The sequence below is a fragment of the Myotis myotis genome, unplaced genomic scaffold, assembly GCF_014108235.1.
Source record: "Myotis myotis isolate mMyoMyo1 unplaced genomic scaffold, mMyoMyo1.p scaffold_m19_p_1, whole genome shotgun sequence".
NCBI classification, from domain to species: Eukaryota; Metazoa; Chordata; class Mammalia; order Chiroptera; family Vespertilionidae; genus Myotis; species Myotis myotis.
Window position 1 is genome coordinate 169,282,457 of NW_023416313.1, and position 15,933 is coordinate 169,298,389.

At 41.7% G+C, this 15,933-nt stretch overlaps 1 protein-coding gene across 9 annotated transcripts in view; it reads right to left on the reverse strand.

Moving 5' to 3' along the window:
- MYO5A (myosin VA) overlaps positions 1 to 15,933 on the reverse strand; it is a 200,662-nt gene that overhangs the window by 72,664 nt on the left and 112,065 nt on the right. For all 9 annotated transcript variants that reach the window (XM_036301823.1, XM_036301814.1, XM_036301793.1 and 6 more), the window contains 5 exons: positions 13,994 to 14,134; positions 12,039 to 12,164; positions 10,725 to 10,808; positions 7,050 to 7,211; positions 5,561 to 5,658 (listed from right to left, as the gene is read on the reverse strand). In XM_036301823.1, the coding sequence (XP_036157716.1) occupies positions 5,561 to 5,658; positions 7,050 to 7,211; positions 10,725 to 10,808; positions 12,039 to 12,164; positions 13,994 to 14,134 (611 nt within the window). The remainder of the gene's footprint in view (positions 1 to 5,560; positions 5,659 to 7,049; positions 7,212 to 10,724; positions 10,809 to 12,038; positions 12,165 to 13,993; positions 14,135 to 15,933) is intronic.

The following is a 15,933-nucleotide window of genomic DNA, read 5'->3' on the forward strand; positions in this document are numbered from 1 at the left end:
TGCTGGCCTGATCGCCCCTACCTTGCCCCCCTGCTGGCCTGATCACCCTTAATCATCTCTTACTCGGCCCCCAGGCTAAGCCGCTGTCTGGCCTCCCTCTGCCAGAGGTGATCTGGCCGATCAGGGAAAGGTGCTGGCCCCATCACCACCTTGGCTGCCTGAGCTTTGGGCCTCGCAGTCGGGTGCGGCTGTCTGAGCCTTGGGCTGGCCCTGGGCAGCAGCAGCCGCCATCCGCGGCTTGCCTGAGCCTCAGGCTGACCCTGGGCAACAGCAGCTGCCATCTGTAGCTTGCATGAGCCTCAGGCAGCTGTTGCGGCTTTGTCCGTAAGGACATTCAGAAGACATCCACCCTAATTAGCATATTACCTTTTATTAGTATAGATTAGTATACACTAGAGGCCCAGTGCACGGATTCGTGTACCAGTGGGGTCCCTCGACCTGGCCTGTGGTGATCAGGCCGGAACCAGCTCTCAGACATCCCCTGAGGAGTCCCAGATTGCGAGAGGGCGGTTCTTGGGTGATGCACCCTAGAATTGGGCTCCCTCCTCTCTGGTTCCCGGTGTGTCACTCGAGGACCGCAGCTACCAAGTCACCGCAGCTCTGCAGCTTCTGTGTTGAGTATCTGCCCCCTGGGGGTTAGTGTGCATCATAGCTACCGGTTGGAGCTTCTGCCCCCTGGTGGTCATTGTGTATCATAGCTACCAGCCGGTTGGCCGATTGCCTAGGCTTTTATATATATAGGTATGTGTAGTCCATGGACATGGGTAGTGAAGACCTGGGGGATGAGGGGTAGGGGCTAGGCAGAGTGGGGTAAATGGGGGGAAATGGAAGACATCTGTAATACTGTCATCAATATAATAAATTTAAAAGAGAAAATAATACAATAATTAGCAAATAATAATAATTTTAAAAACATAGGTGTAAGGTGCATGACATAGGTCTTGGAGATGATTTTTTGAATCAGACACCAAAAGTAAAAGCAACAAAATAAAATAAACAAGTAGGAAAACAGCAAACTAAAAAGCTTCTGCACAGCAAAAGATGCCATCAACAAAATAAAAAGGCAACCTACTGAATGGGAGAAAATGTTTGCAAATCATATGTCCAATAAGTGGTTAATATCTAAAATACATAAAGAATTCATACAACTCAATAGCAAAAAAATCTGATTTTAAAAATGAACAGATTTAAATACACATTTTTCCAAAGACATACAGATGGCCAATAGGTGCATGAAAAAAATGTTCAACATTAATCATCAGAAAAATGTAAATCAAAACCACAATGAGATACCATCTCATACCTGTTAGAATGGCTATCACCAAAAAGATAAGAAGTAACAAATGTTGACGAAGGAAACCTTTTTTCCAGGGGAATGTAAGTTGGTGCAACCACTATAGATAACAGTATGGAGATTCCTTTAAAAAATTAAAAATACAACTACCATATGATCCAGTAATTCCACTTCTGGATATTTATGCAAAGGAAACAAAAACCCTAACTCAAAAAGATATATGCAACCCCATGTTCACTGCAGCATTATTTACAACTAGTAGCCCGGTGCACAAAATTCATGCACATTAAAAGGGAATTAATTGCCCTAACCGGTTTGGCTCAGTGGATACAGCATTGGCCTGTGGACTCAAGGGTCCTGGGTTCGATTCCGGTCAAGGGCATGTACCTTGGTTGCGGACACATCCCCAGTGGGGAGTGTGCAGGAGGCAGCTGATAGATGTTTCTCTCTCATCGACGTTTCTAACTCTCTATCTCTCTCCCTTCCTCTCTGTAAAAAATCAATAAAATATATTTTTTTAAAAAAGGGAATTAATTAGCAGAGATATTTTAACATTGCTATTTGCCCTTTCTCTGTAATAGAAATGTGAGAGATGAAAGGAAATTAGTAAAATGTATATGAAAATAATATATAAATTTATTAATAAACTAGAGGCCCGGTGCACAAAAATTTGTGCACTCAGGGGGGGAGGGGGGGTCCCTCAGCCTGGCCTGTGCCCTCTCGCAGTCTGGGACCCCTCAGGAGATAACGACCTGCTGGCTTAGGCCTGCTCCCGGGTGGCAAAAGGCAGGCCCAATCCCTAGGTGCAGCCCCTGGTCGGGCTCAGAGTAGGGCCGATTGGGGGGTTGGGGCACCGCCCCCTGTCACACTCAAGGCAGGGTCGATGGGGAGGTTGCGGTGCGACCCCCTGTCACGCACAGAGCAGGGCAAATCCGGGGGTTGGGGCACTGCCCCCTGTCACACACAGAGCAGGGCCCATCAGGGGGCTGGGGAGCTCCCTCCTGTCATGCACAGAGCAGGGCCCATCAGGGGGTTGAGGAGCTCCCCCCTGTCCCTCACAGAGTAGGTCCGATAGGGGAGTTGGGGCACCGTCCCCTATCACACACAGAGCAGGGCGGATCAGGGGGTTGGGGCGCCGCCACTCTCACACTCAGGGCAGGGCCGATGGGGAGGTTATGGCTCTACCCCTTCACACACAGAGCAGGGCCCGGGGGTGGGGGGGTGGGGGGTTGGGGTGCCGCACCCTGTCACACACAGAGCAGGGCCGATCAGGGTGTTTGGGCACTGCCCCGTCATGCTGATCCCGGTGCTGGGAGGCATATTACCCTTTTACTATATATGGTAGAGGCCTGGTGCACGGGTGGGGGCCAGCTCGTTTGCCCTGAAGGGTGTCCTGGATCAGGGTGGGGGTCCCCACTGGGGTGCCTGGCCAGCCTGGATGAGGGGATGATGGCTGTTTGCAGCTGGTCACACACCCTTCAGGGTGGGGGTCCCCACTGGGGTGCCTGGCAAGTCTGGGTGAGGGGCTGAGGGCTGTTTTCAGGCTGGGGGTGACAGAACTCCCAAATGCTCCTTTTTTCCTTTTTCTTTTTTTTTAATTCTGGGCCAGCTTTAGCTTGAGGCTCCAGTTCTTAGGCCTCCGCTCCTGAAAGTAGGTTTCTGGCCTTTGCATACAGTGTTGCGAATCTGCTGGCTGAAGTCCGGCGGTATTTGTTAAAATGTTTCAAACTGCAGGCTCAGAGGCCTGTAGCCGCAGGCAGGGAACGTTGGTTTCCTCCATCACTGAGGCAACCAAGCCTCATGTTAGTTTCAAGCTGCCTGGCTGCTGGCCGCCATCTTGGCTGACAGTTAATTTGCATATCTCGCTGATTAGCCAATGAAAAGGGTAGCGGTCGTACGCCAGTTACCATGTTTCTCTTTTATTAGTGTAGATAAACAGTAACAAAAGGATATAACAACAACAGAGGCATGATATAAAAACGACAAAAACATGATATAAAAACAACAGTGATGCAAACAATGACTGATAAAGTGATTAAACTTATTCCAATATCTCCCTATACACGACATTAAGAGTGAAAACACTTTCAGAGTGCTTGACTAATTTCCCTTGTGATGAAGTACTTAGAACTTTAACTGTAACATCACATGCTCTTCAAACTCGATAGAAAGCAACATATAACTGACCATGTGCAAAAACGGGTTCAGGTAGGAACATGCCTACTCTGTCTAGAGTTTGTCGTTGTGATTTATTAATAGTCATCACAAATGCTGGCATCACGGGAAACTGTCGTCGAATCAATTTAAATGGGAGGCCAGTGTCAGATGGGGACAAATTAATTCTTGGAATCAGAACAGCCTCTCCCTCTGCAGATCCTGTTAATACTTCAGCTTTGATAATGTTAGGTCGTAATCTTTTGATAATAAATCTGGTACTATTACAAAGACTCCATTTACTATTGAGATTTCTCAATAGCATGATGATTGCACTCACTTTCAATTTTAATTTATGACACGGCATTCCCGAAGGAGTAATACTGTTCAGAAATTCGATGGGGAAATTTTCCTTTGTTTCTTTGTTATGGGGTGGGGCCACAACATTAGTAGCAAAGAAACAGAATTAAAACTTTATTGTGGGGAGCCGCTACAGTGTTTTGGACAGGTTCAAGCCTTGGACTGATGAGAGGGCACAGTCCTCTCATTGCCATGTGCAAGTCCCAGCACAATTATAGCCAACAGCTGTAGCTGTAAGCTTGAACCTATGGTCCGAACACGTGGCCCCACGTGCCTGAGTGATGTGGGCTTGATAGAGTTCAGGTGCAGGTAGTTGAGTAGGATTGAAACCCAGGAGAATGTTTGTAAACATCTTGGTCATACCCTTACTTTGCCTCATAGCATCTGCTATTAAATAAAGGCATGGCTGTGGGTGTGGTTGCTGAAAGCAGCGTCCCACTGAGACCCGGCTTTCATTCTCTTGTCTGTCTTTTCTAAGCCTTTCAGCTGCCCCACTCAGGTTCACCCCGTGCTGGCACGGCACACTTTAGAACAGTGATGGTGAACCTATGACACGCGTGTCAGAGGTGACATGCAAACTCATTTTTTTGGTTGATCTTTCTTTGTTAAATGGCATTTAAATATATAAAATAAATATCAAAAATATAAATCTTTGTTTTACTATGGTTGCAAATATCAAAAAAATTTCTATATTTGACATGGCACCAGAGTTAATTTAGGGTTTTTCAAAATGCTGACACACTGAGCTCAAAAGGTCCGCCATCACTGCTTTAGAAAGATCTGCTTCCACGCTCCCAGGGCAGGTTCCTGCCTCAAACTCCGCCCTTACAGGAAACAGCTCTGGGAAACAGCTTGTGGGAGGACGCAGCCGTTGCCAAGACAACCCCTGTAGGACTGACTTCCGTCTGCTTGGTCGCAACTGTTAGTTTGTATGTGATGAACACCACCCATGGTTTTTATATAAATAGACAGCCAAGATATGGAAACAACCCAATGAATGGATGAATAAACTGTTGTATATATAATTCAGCCATAAAAGAAAATGAGGCTGGCTGGCATGGCTCAGGGGTTGAGCACTGCCCTATGAACCAGAAAGTCACAGTTTGATTCCTGCTCAGAGCACATGCCTGGGTTGCTGGCTCAATCCCCAGTATGGGGCGTGAGGGAGGCAGCCAATTAATGATTCTCTCTCATTATTGATGTTTCAATCTTTCTCTCCCTCTCCCTTCCTCTCTGAAATAAATAAAAATATTTTTTTTTCAAATAAAGAAAGAAAATGAAATCTTGCCATTTGGGCATGATGCTAAATGAAATTAAGTCAGAAAGACAAATACCATATGGCCCCTCTTATATGTGAAATCTAAAAAAACATAAAACATGGAGCATCTGAGATCTTGCTTCCTGGTAATTGTCATCATTTTGGCTCAAATAAACTCATAAAAAATAAAAATAAATAAAAAACACAAAACAAAACAACACACACCAACACAAGCACAAACACACTAAATCCAAGCTGTAGATACAGAGAACAGATTGGTGATTGCCAGAAGTAGGGGCTGACAGGTAAGAGAAAAAGGTAAGAAGAAGGGGGGGTAGTGTCAAAATTTAAAAAAAAATATTTTTAAGTTCTATTAACTAGTAGTTTCCCTGCATAAGACATGAAGAATTACCTAAATAATTTTTCCTTCTATTGGTTTGGTAATCCTTATGATATATGGATACTTTTAAATTCAGTAGTTGAGAAATACTTACGTGAATGGGAACTTGAAATCATTAGGCTTAATACAGCGCACATAGTGAGGGGTAGTGGCATTCAGGGTCTCCATCAGCAGGTGAAGGGAATTTCGGAACTGCATGGGAAAGAGCAGAAAGGGGCACCAAGGTTTTGTCAAAGCCAAAGATGATGTAAAACCAGTTAAAATTTTCTCCTAATGACAGTAGTAAAGATTGACCCACCCTCAGAAGGGGAGTTATCAAATAAGAATGCTTTATGTTACAATTTCCTTAAATTCTACCATTTATATGCTCACTCTCCTAACTATACATTCACTCTCTCCCATGCCTTTTCCCACATCCCCCTTTTTTATAGGCTGTTTCCTTAGAGCAATTTTAGGTTCACAGCAAAATTGAGAAGATATAGCGATTTCCCATACATCCCTTATCCTCACACATGCACAGCCTTCCCCATTATTAATATCCCTCAACAGAGTTGTACATCTGTTATAGTTGATGGACATAAACATTGTAATCTCCCAAAGTCCATCGTTTACATTAGAGTTCGGTCTTCCTACCCCCCCCCCTTTTTTTTTAATATATTTTATTGATTTTTTACAGAGAGGAAGGGAGAGAGATAGAGAGTTAGAAACATCGATGAGAGAGAAACATCGATCAGCTGCCTCCTGCACATCTCCTATTGGGGATGTGCCTGCAACCCAGATACATGCCCCTGACCGGAATCGAACCTGGGACCTTTCAGTCTGCAGGCCGACGCTCTATCCACTGAGCCAAACCGGTTTTGGCTTCGGTCTTCCTACTCCTCTTTTAATACACGACTCTGCTGTTTTCTGTTGGGAACGCGAAATTCTGACTAAAAATATAACCTGGCTTTATGAAGATTAAGGCCACTTAATCATGTAGAATGGGAGTTTAGCTGTAAGATACTGAAAAATATAACAGATGACAAGAGTATAGGCAATGAATTGGAGAATGGGAGAGTACAGCCAGGTGAGATTACCATTAGGGACATGGGATCAGGATGGAGGCAGCAGACCTGTGTCTGGCCCTGTTTCCTGTCTGCACCAGGCACAGGGTCACACACACAGGAAAACAAGCTGGCCAGTGCTCAGCCGCCTGTCCAAAGCCTGGGCCACTGTTCAGGCACTAAGCATGCATGTTATATTTTCCACTCTCCACGGAGGATAAGACATCAAAAACAAGAGAAGGAGCTGATGTTCTGTACAAATCCAGAGAGGAAGCAACCAGGGAACAAAACAAAGGCAACAGTGGTCTATAAGGAAGAAGAATTAAGACGCAAAAAACAGTATTTGGAAAAGGCTTAATCAGAGTCACAGGTCTAAAGCTGGGTGGAGGGCAGGAGTGGATGGTGTTACACATTCTCACAGTGAAAGCTCCAGCCTCTCCTCACCTGAGGATCCCACCTGGGAGGCTGAGGAAGGAAGACCTGAGGCTTCAGCAAAGCCAAAGAGGAAAGAACACCACAGCAGTGGTTTCCTGAACTCACCTGGTGCCCCACCGTTTTCTTGTGCTCTTTGGCTGTCTGGCCTGGTCGACCTTTGGTGGGCTTTGCAGGAATGCGGGTGAGGGGTGTGCGCCCTGAAGAGGTGGCTGAGGTTGGACTGATGGCCTTCTCATCATCTTGAAATAATTCTGGTAGCATCTTAAACTGAGTCAGAAAGCATGAAAGAAAATTACACTCTAAACTCAAACTCAAAATAAATAAATAAATATAAACTCAAACTTAAATGTAAACCTTTACAGAAACATGAAGATTTGCAATCCATAGTGATTCCCTTCCTTAAGCCAACTCTTTCAGGGTCACACTCCAGAAATAATCAATATCTGTGTTGGGAGCCAAGAGTGTGAGAGGAAGGTGACATTTATGGTCTAAAAATATAGGTGGAAAAATGCAACAATTCTACAACCATGTTTGGGGGAAACAGAATAAAAACTACTCCACTAAGGCTTAAAATCCTAATTGGCCACTCTAAATATATTACTGAGTTTGAATTATAATTATTTTATGAGAAAAATACTAATATAAAGTCCTATCTTATTATCTTAGTTGCACGAAATGCTTTATCAGCATGCTTCATTTATCTACCCACTAATTCAAATGGTGAGCACCAGCTAAAAAATATCACAGAAAATCTCAGCAGGAAGAATGTCATGAACTAGTTCTACAGTATTATAGTATTAAAAATAATTATGAATCAATACAATTTTTTTAGAAAATAAGTTGGATTATGGGGGGTAGTTGGGGCAAGTAAAAAACCCTGTCCTTATCCTATAACTTTTATATTTGTTTTCAAAGTATTTATAACTTGATTGTATAACTCCTGTAATCAATTTTGTGTTCTATCAGGTTAGCAATATGAAAGATTATCAAGCCCTGGCTAGTGTGGCTCAGTTAGTTGGAGCATTGATTCCCGAACACCAAAAGGTGACCAGTTCGATTCCTGGTCAGGACACACACCCAGGTTGTGGCTCAAGTTTCATTCTCACATTGATGTTTCTCTCTCTCTCTCTCTCGTCCTCTCCTTTCCACTCTCTATAAAACTAATAAAAGCATTTTTTTTTTAAAAAAAAGATTTTCAAAAGGTTTGGCATTTTGTAATTGGGTGGATGGTATAAGGCAATATGATAGGGAGAAATTTTATGGAACAAAAGAGACTTCAATGGAAAAAATATCGTAGGGTGAGGATGACAAAAATAAAATAAAGAGAGCTAGATACACAGATATATAAGTAGGTAGGTATGCCTGGACATTCCATCTTGTTTCTTTGATCCGTCTAGGAAATAGTGTTAAAGAAAACAAAATAATCCAAGTAGCAGCTTCAAGAAAATGTGGGAAATCATTTCTGTAATAACAACATTATTCACTAAGAACTTTTTATGAATGAAACACTACTCTAAGGGCTTAATGAAACCTATTTAATCCTCATAAGAACCCCTTAGATACTATTATAATTCTATTTCATAGATGAGAGATCTAAGGCATAAACTTAGTGCTTCCCCTCATCAATAAGCAACATGGAAAGTAGGGGTTACAACTCTTTTTAATGGTATTTGGTACAGTTGCAATTTAGTAGTATTTGGTCGGGTTGCAATTCATTTATGTGCTCTCTGATATTAGATGTGGCAACATAATCTATGTTTTATCACCGTAAAGAAATCTTAAGACACTTTTTGTTAAGTTTATAAGACCTTAGTTCTTTTTCAAGTTGAAAATTTGGCTAGAGGCTGCAAAATTAAAGGAAACAAAAGACAAAACACATACACATACAAACTCAACCTCACACTGTATTACTACAAAATAATTCTATTTAAAACATATAACACAAATATTACCCTTTTAAAATATGTCCAAGAGAACAAGTAACCACTATATTATACTTGCTTCCTATCAGGTGCACAGACATTAACATATAAAGTCCATCCATTTAGGTTGGGTTTCTGAGTGAATGGGTTTCGGACTGGGAGCAGGGGAGGCCTTTAAGATTCTATGTAAATCACACACTGTCCCCATTCCAATAGCAACAATGCTGTATAGACTGGTAGTCACTCCAAATGATTCCTCAGAATGTATACCTACCTTCTGATAATTAAGCTAATAATTAGCCAATCAGAAAAGTTAATCCAGAATAAAGATACAATTGATATGGATACCTGGGGGGTGAGAACCTGTGAATATTCTATTTAAGCTAATTACTTAGGCAGAGTAGTGACGCTAGAGTGTCATGGTTTTCATCACTATTCATAAGTCAAAATGATTTATAATCTTTAACTGAATAATACTCAGGCATTGGCCTGTGAATTTTCTCTTCTACGCCAGTCTCATAAGCTATCAAGCATTAATGCCCAGTGCCTATGAGGATAAGTGAAAAACTGACTTTCTCAGAAGACACTAGACTCATTATTTCCTGAGGCATAACACTGGAATCTGGTCTTTATATGTCCTTTCTATTATCAAAAGAATTGAAAGCAAACATTTTATTCTAAAAACAAGAGTCAAAATGTTCATATAATATTACATTAAAGTTAAAAGGATTGTCTTAGAATAAACCAGAAAAACTGGCAGTTTTAGAATAAAATAAAAAAAAAAAAAAAGTGCCAGTCAGTAATCTAGAAGAATTTGATGAATATACTTAGTTTTTTATTGAATAATTGAATATTAATTTTGCTAAACTGAGTAGCTGGCTTCCTGGTTTGTTCCCTATAAAATGAAAGTGAGCTGTCCTTCCCCTTCCATCTTTTCCTGACAAAAGTCAAAGGAATGAGACTGAGCCCTAGCTGGTTTGGCTCAGTAGATAAAGCGTCGGCCTATGGACTGACTGAAGGATCCCAGGTTTGATTCTGGTCAAGGGCACATGCCTCAGTTGTGGGCTTGATCCCAGTAGGGGGCGTGCAGGAAGCAACCAATCAATGATTCTCTCTCATCATTTATGTTTCTATCTCTCTCTCCCTCTCCCTTCTTCTCTGAAATCAATAAAAAATATATTAAAAAAAAAAAAAAGGAAGGAGACTGGGGTCAATCTAGTGTAACCATCATAGTTCCTTGCCCTCTGGAATATTCTTTTCCCACTAGAAAGCAGTGTTTCTAGAGTCTATACCAAAGAAATATAATTTTGAAATGCTTTGGACCACACCTGAAACTGCACTCAATGATTCAGAGATTAATCTCCGTCTGAACAGAGTATGTAAGGCCATGTTTCAAGTGCATTCCTTTAAAATGACACAGCAAAAATACGGGTTTTCTCTCACAGTCTCTCACAGAGGCACAAGAAAAGCCAGGAACTGCTGTGCAGGCAAAAATGTCCCATAAAACTGAAAGACAACACTGCACAGTGGTTAAGACACAGACTCTGAGCCAGACAGCCTAGGCTTTAATTTGTCTTGAAAACTCATTAGCTCTGAAGTCCCTGTGCGTCAGATCCCTCATCTGTAAAATCAGCAGGATAATGAGAATGTCACCTCATTATGAGGATGAGATGAGTTAACATTTGTATGGCATTTAAATCAGGACCTAACACACAGTAAGCGTTGTACATCTGATAAGTATAAAACTAACAATAAAGCTGACTTTGTTAGAGAAATCATTATTATTGTTTAAAAGATAATGCTTAATTAACATTTTGTTGAATATATCCTGATTGAAGAAAACCATGTACATGGTTACCTTGCTTGATTTAAGAACTTTAATTTGTTCTTCATAAACAGTGTCTTTATTCTTTTCCAGAAAGCCTTCACACTGGTATTCCACCTGAAAACACAGAAAAATCTCAACTTATACAACTTTTGAATAGAAATCATAATCATCAACAACAAAATATTTATTAAGCTCAGGCTATATGACTGGGGTTTTATGCTAAGAAATTATAAACTTGATAAGAAGTATGTTAACCCTAGAGTAAAACAAATACTGTTTTTCTTAGGGAACAGTGGTCTAAACGATCCTCCCGTCATGGGTAAGCAGACTCATTTGAAGTTCATTCTCCTCTCCCATGTTGGCAACTCCTTCAATGCTGACCCAGTATATCTCCTCCTAACCTAGTTCACCATCCAGCAGGGGTAAGTCTCCTCTTGGGAGAGAAGATCATAAGGAACAAATAGCTGTCTGATAGAAAGAAAGTAGAAGAGCTGATGATGGGTGGAAGTGGAGGCTGGTGAATACTATATGATTTGGTAAGTGGAATTACTTGAGAATGGACTATTACTGCTTCCAAAACTCCAGTGGCTTCAGCCAACTACTACTGAAGGGGCTCCCAGTTTGTGCACCACAAAGCCCTTAGGTGGTCCTAAAGTCATTCCAAGATTTCCAGCCAGAATTAAGGAGGACTCAGAAGGCTCCTAAATCCTGAAAGAGACCCTGAGAAGCTTACTCCGGAACCTACCCTATAACCTCCTTGGAACATAAATTAATCTTACAGCTCCTGATTTTCTCACTAGACTATAGAACTTGTGGAGCAGCAAGTCTGCCTGTCTTGTTACCAGAGACCCAGTAAATCAATATTGGAGGGTGACACAAGCTCACAATTTCCATTCTGAAACCCTTGGGGTCAGCTATACTTTAGAACCCAGAATTTTCCAGCAAAGTCCGAGGCAGCAGTGATCAAATACATTATCATTTCTACAGTGCAATATGTAAATATCTAGCTTAAATAGGATAAGTAAAAACTATATATAACCTCATGTTAGTTCAGGTCAGAGATCAGGTTTAGCCACTAAATAAATTATGAAAAGACTTTTGATTTTCAGAGTTTCTTGAATTTCAAAATTATAGACAGAGGATTGTAGACCCATATTTACTTCATAATTCCATTTAGGTTAAAGGAAAAGAAAAACAACAAGCCAATAATGAAGATTACTTTTCCTATAAGGCCCTGAAGAATGCAAACCTCAGCCAAGAAAAAAATGACACCTCTTGAATACTCATTTTTTCCTCTCTGAACTTAAGTATTCAAAAAGAAAAAAGGTAATACAGCTTCCTTACTTTGTCAGCAAAATGCTGGATGATGAAAGCTTTGTTTGACAGACGGGGCTTTTCAAAGAGTGCACATTTGTTCAAATGTGTGTTGTACAATTTCTGGGCCCAAGTGTCATCTGTACCTTTAGGCATCTACATTTAATGAAAGAAAAACAGAAAGAAAAAACACAAGTGAGTATTGTTATGAGACTTTTCTAATGCATTAATTAAGAGACCATTTTTTGGCTTCACCTACCAATTTTTATATTCAAACTAGAGGCCTGGTGCACGAAATTTGTGCACTGGGGGGGGGGGGTGTCCTTCAGCCCAGCTGGCACCCTCTCCAATCTGGAATCCCTCTCACAATCCGGGAATGCTGGCTCCCAACCGCTCACCTGCCTGCCTGATTGCCCCTAACCACTTCTGCCTGCCAGCCTGATCACCCCCTAACCACTCCCCTGCCAGCCTGACTAACACCTAACCGCTCCCCTGCCAGTCCGATTTCCCCCAACTTCCCTCCCCTGCTGGCCCGATCGCCCCCAACTGCTCTCCCCTGCTGGCCCCATCACCCCCAACTGCCCTCCTCTGCTAGCCATCTTAGTGGCAGCCATCTTGTGACCACATGGGGGCAGCCATCTCGTGCGAGGGTGTGATGGTCAATTTGCATATTACATCTTTATTATACAGGATTAGGAATTTATTTCTTCCACATTTCTCTCTTAGAGGCCAAAAACCAATTATTAATGGAGAACAAAGACTGAGACGTCCCCATGGGCAGCTCAATCTGCCTTTAGATGGAGTCATCAAATAATATTTTCTCTTAAAACAATAAAAGCCTCACTAATAAAAGATGAAATATCATGACTATCAAGTATTTTCTAAAAATATGTTAAATAAAGATAACGTGCATATAGTGAAATATTCATATGAAATGGAGGGTAGTCTCCTCTCACCACTTCCATTGACTTCTTTACCTTTCTGTCTCTAAACACATATACATAAATAGGCTCATTCTCTAAATTCACTGTATCTTTCTCTCTTTAATAACAGCATTCTTATATTTATGATCACTATGTTTTTACTGATTTTGGTAACAATTACTTATTTTACATATATATCCTAGATACTTTTGAAAGTATATTCGTAGGGTAAACTCCCATCAGTTCCACTGCTGAGTCTAAATATATATGTATTTACAATTTTGATGAATATTGTCAAATTCCTTTAAAATATGTTGTACTAATTCATGCCCTTCATCAAGAATATATACGCAATAAATATTCATTTGGTAGTATCAAATGAAAGGGTATTATTAAATTTAAAATCCTTTGATAGGTAAAACAGTAACTTGTTTTTGTTTTGACTAACATTTTATTTAATTTTGAGCAAGGCAAGGACCTTGTCACTATATGCATTCTGAATGCTGTAGAAAATCTGGATGCTTATAAACTAAATATATTAAGAGAACAAATAGGTATTTGTTTAAGATCACTCAGTTAGCAGTAGAGCTGGGAATCTCATATTTTTCTAATATGCTACATCTTCAAATTTAAAGCTAAAACTCCCTCCCTAACATACATATCAGTAATAAATAGTTAAATTTTAAATGAATAATTAGAACAATTGTTCAAAATATCTTTTGTAATTTATTGCATTTCTTTAAATATATAATACCAATGAACAAAAAGTACCAAATATAAGCATATTGATGAACAGAAGCAGCTAAAATTGGTAGTAGTTGTATCAAATGTTAATTTTTCACACAATTTAGAATCAAGTGAAAAGAGAAGGGAATTCTCCTAGTTTCATTTGTATTTAAAGGCCTTTGGTTCTGGTGACCCTTCAGAATGCAAGTTAGAGTGATCTCTAACTCATGGCAACTCATGGAATGGAATACTATGAATCTCTGCTTAAACCCACTTACTTCCTGACCTTCAGATATCTATTTGGATACACTAAGTACATCAGGGAATCATACTTACTTTGCATTCCTCATCCAGCAAATCTAAAATGCCCAGTTTAGATTCTATAAGATTAATGCAAGGCTGATTATCATAAAAATCTATGAGAGTCCATGGAATTTGTTCCTTCATATATTCCTCTTGTTCTAATTTGAAGACATGCTAAAATGAAAAAGAAAAAAGTAGCATTACTGCATTATTATCATAAGTAATGTTAGTCAAGAAATAATCCTATATAATAAAAGGCTAATATGCAAATAGACCGAACAGCGGAACACCCAGAAAAGCTGAACAACCGAGCAGTGAGAGATGGCAGGGGAAGTGTGCGGAACATGGTGGGCATTGGCCGTGGCAGGATGGTGAAGCTGGTGAGTGGGGGGGCCAGACCAAGGCTGGGCGCCGGGCGCTGTCATTGGGGCGATCCTTGGGTGGTTACTGAAAATTCTTTGCTCCTGCATGCTGTGGTCCCACCCGGCACTTGCACCTGCTGCCAGCGCCAGCCTCACTTGCACCTGCTGCCGGTGCAGAGCTGCTGCTCAAACCATTGCCGGCACCCGGCGCTGGCCTGGATTGCTCGGTGCCATCAGGGGATGTGAGCAAGGGCTGCCAGCCCCAATCGCCCCTCAGAGCTTCTCCACCTCCCCCTGCTCCTGAAGGGAGATCAAGGCCAGCAGCCACCTCTCGCACCCACTGCCAGTGCCGGCTCTGCTCTCACCTACAGCTGGTGCTGGAGCTGCTGCTCGCACTCACTGCCAGTGCCCGGCGCTGGTCCCGATTGCTTAGCGCCATCAGCTGGTGTGAGCGGCCAGCCCCAATTGCTTCATGCCTTCAGCAGGTGCAAACAGGGCGGGCACCACTGTCAGCACGTGGGAGTGGTGGCAGCGGGAGTGGGGATGCCGGCAGACAGGTGACCAGGGGCCGCAGCGGGAGGAGCTGGGCTGGGGAGCGGCGGATGGGCCAACACCCACCCCTGTGCCTACCACAGTTCCTTTCAAGGTACATGAATTCATGCACTGGGCCCCTAGTGTTTATATAAAATACTATAAGACGCTAACATAATTTGAGATAGTCCATGGCTTCCAGCAACAACAATCTCTGGGAGAAACATGATTTCTACAAAGAGAACAATCAAATGAAGCAAATAAAAACCACAGACAGTAAACAACTATATAGGGTTCTTGATGAACAAGTAAGTCTAGGTATCTGAATGTTTTAAGTAGCTGATAAATGTAGCAGTTTTCAATTTTTGATATGTATTCATCCAAACTATATACTTTTTGGCCTCTTAAGTTATTGCATAGTGCTGTTAAAACATGGGCACAGTCTGCCTTAGCTGTCCTTGAGCAACTCTGCAGAGTGGATATCCTCCACACTACTGAACCATGCTGGGAGATGCTTACAGCATAACACAGACATTCTCTTAAAGGACTGTGGTACTGAAGTCCATGTGTCTCAGAGTTAGATAACAGTGAACTTTTGTGTCTGCCTTGATTATTCTCCACAGTCAGGAAACCCGCTGCTCACTTTCCTGGATTCTACATCCAAATCTGCTGGAGCCACTATCAACTCATGCTATTTCTTTCTTTTTTTTTTTTTTTAATTAAATCTTTATTGTTCAGATTATTACATTTGTTCCTCTTTTTTTTCCCCCCATAACTCCCCTCCTCCCAGTTCCCGCCCCACCCTCCGCCCTCACTCCCCACCCACTGTCCTCATCCATAGGTGCACGATTTTTGTCCAGTCTCTTCCCGCATCTCCCACACCCCTTTCCCTCCCAGGAATAGTCAGTCCATTCCCTTTCTATGTCCCTGATTCTATTATAATCACCAGTTCATTCTGTTCATCAGATTATTTATTCACTTGATTCTTAGATTCACTTGTTGATAGATGCATATTTGTTGTTCATAATTTGTATCTTTACCTTTTTCTTCCTCTTCCTCTTCTTAAAGGATACCTGTCAG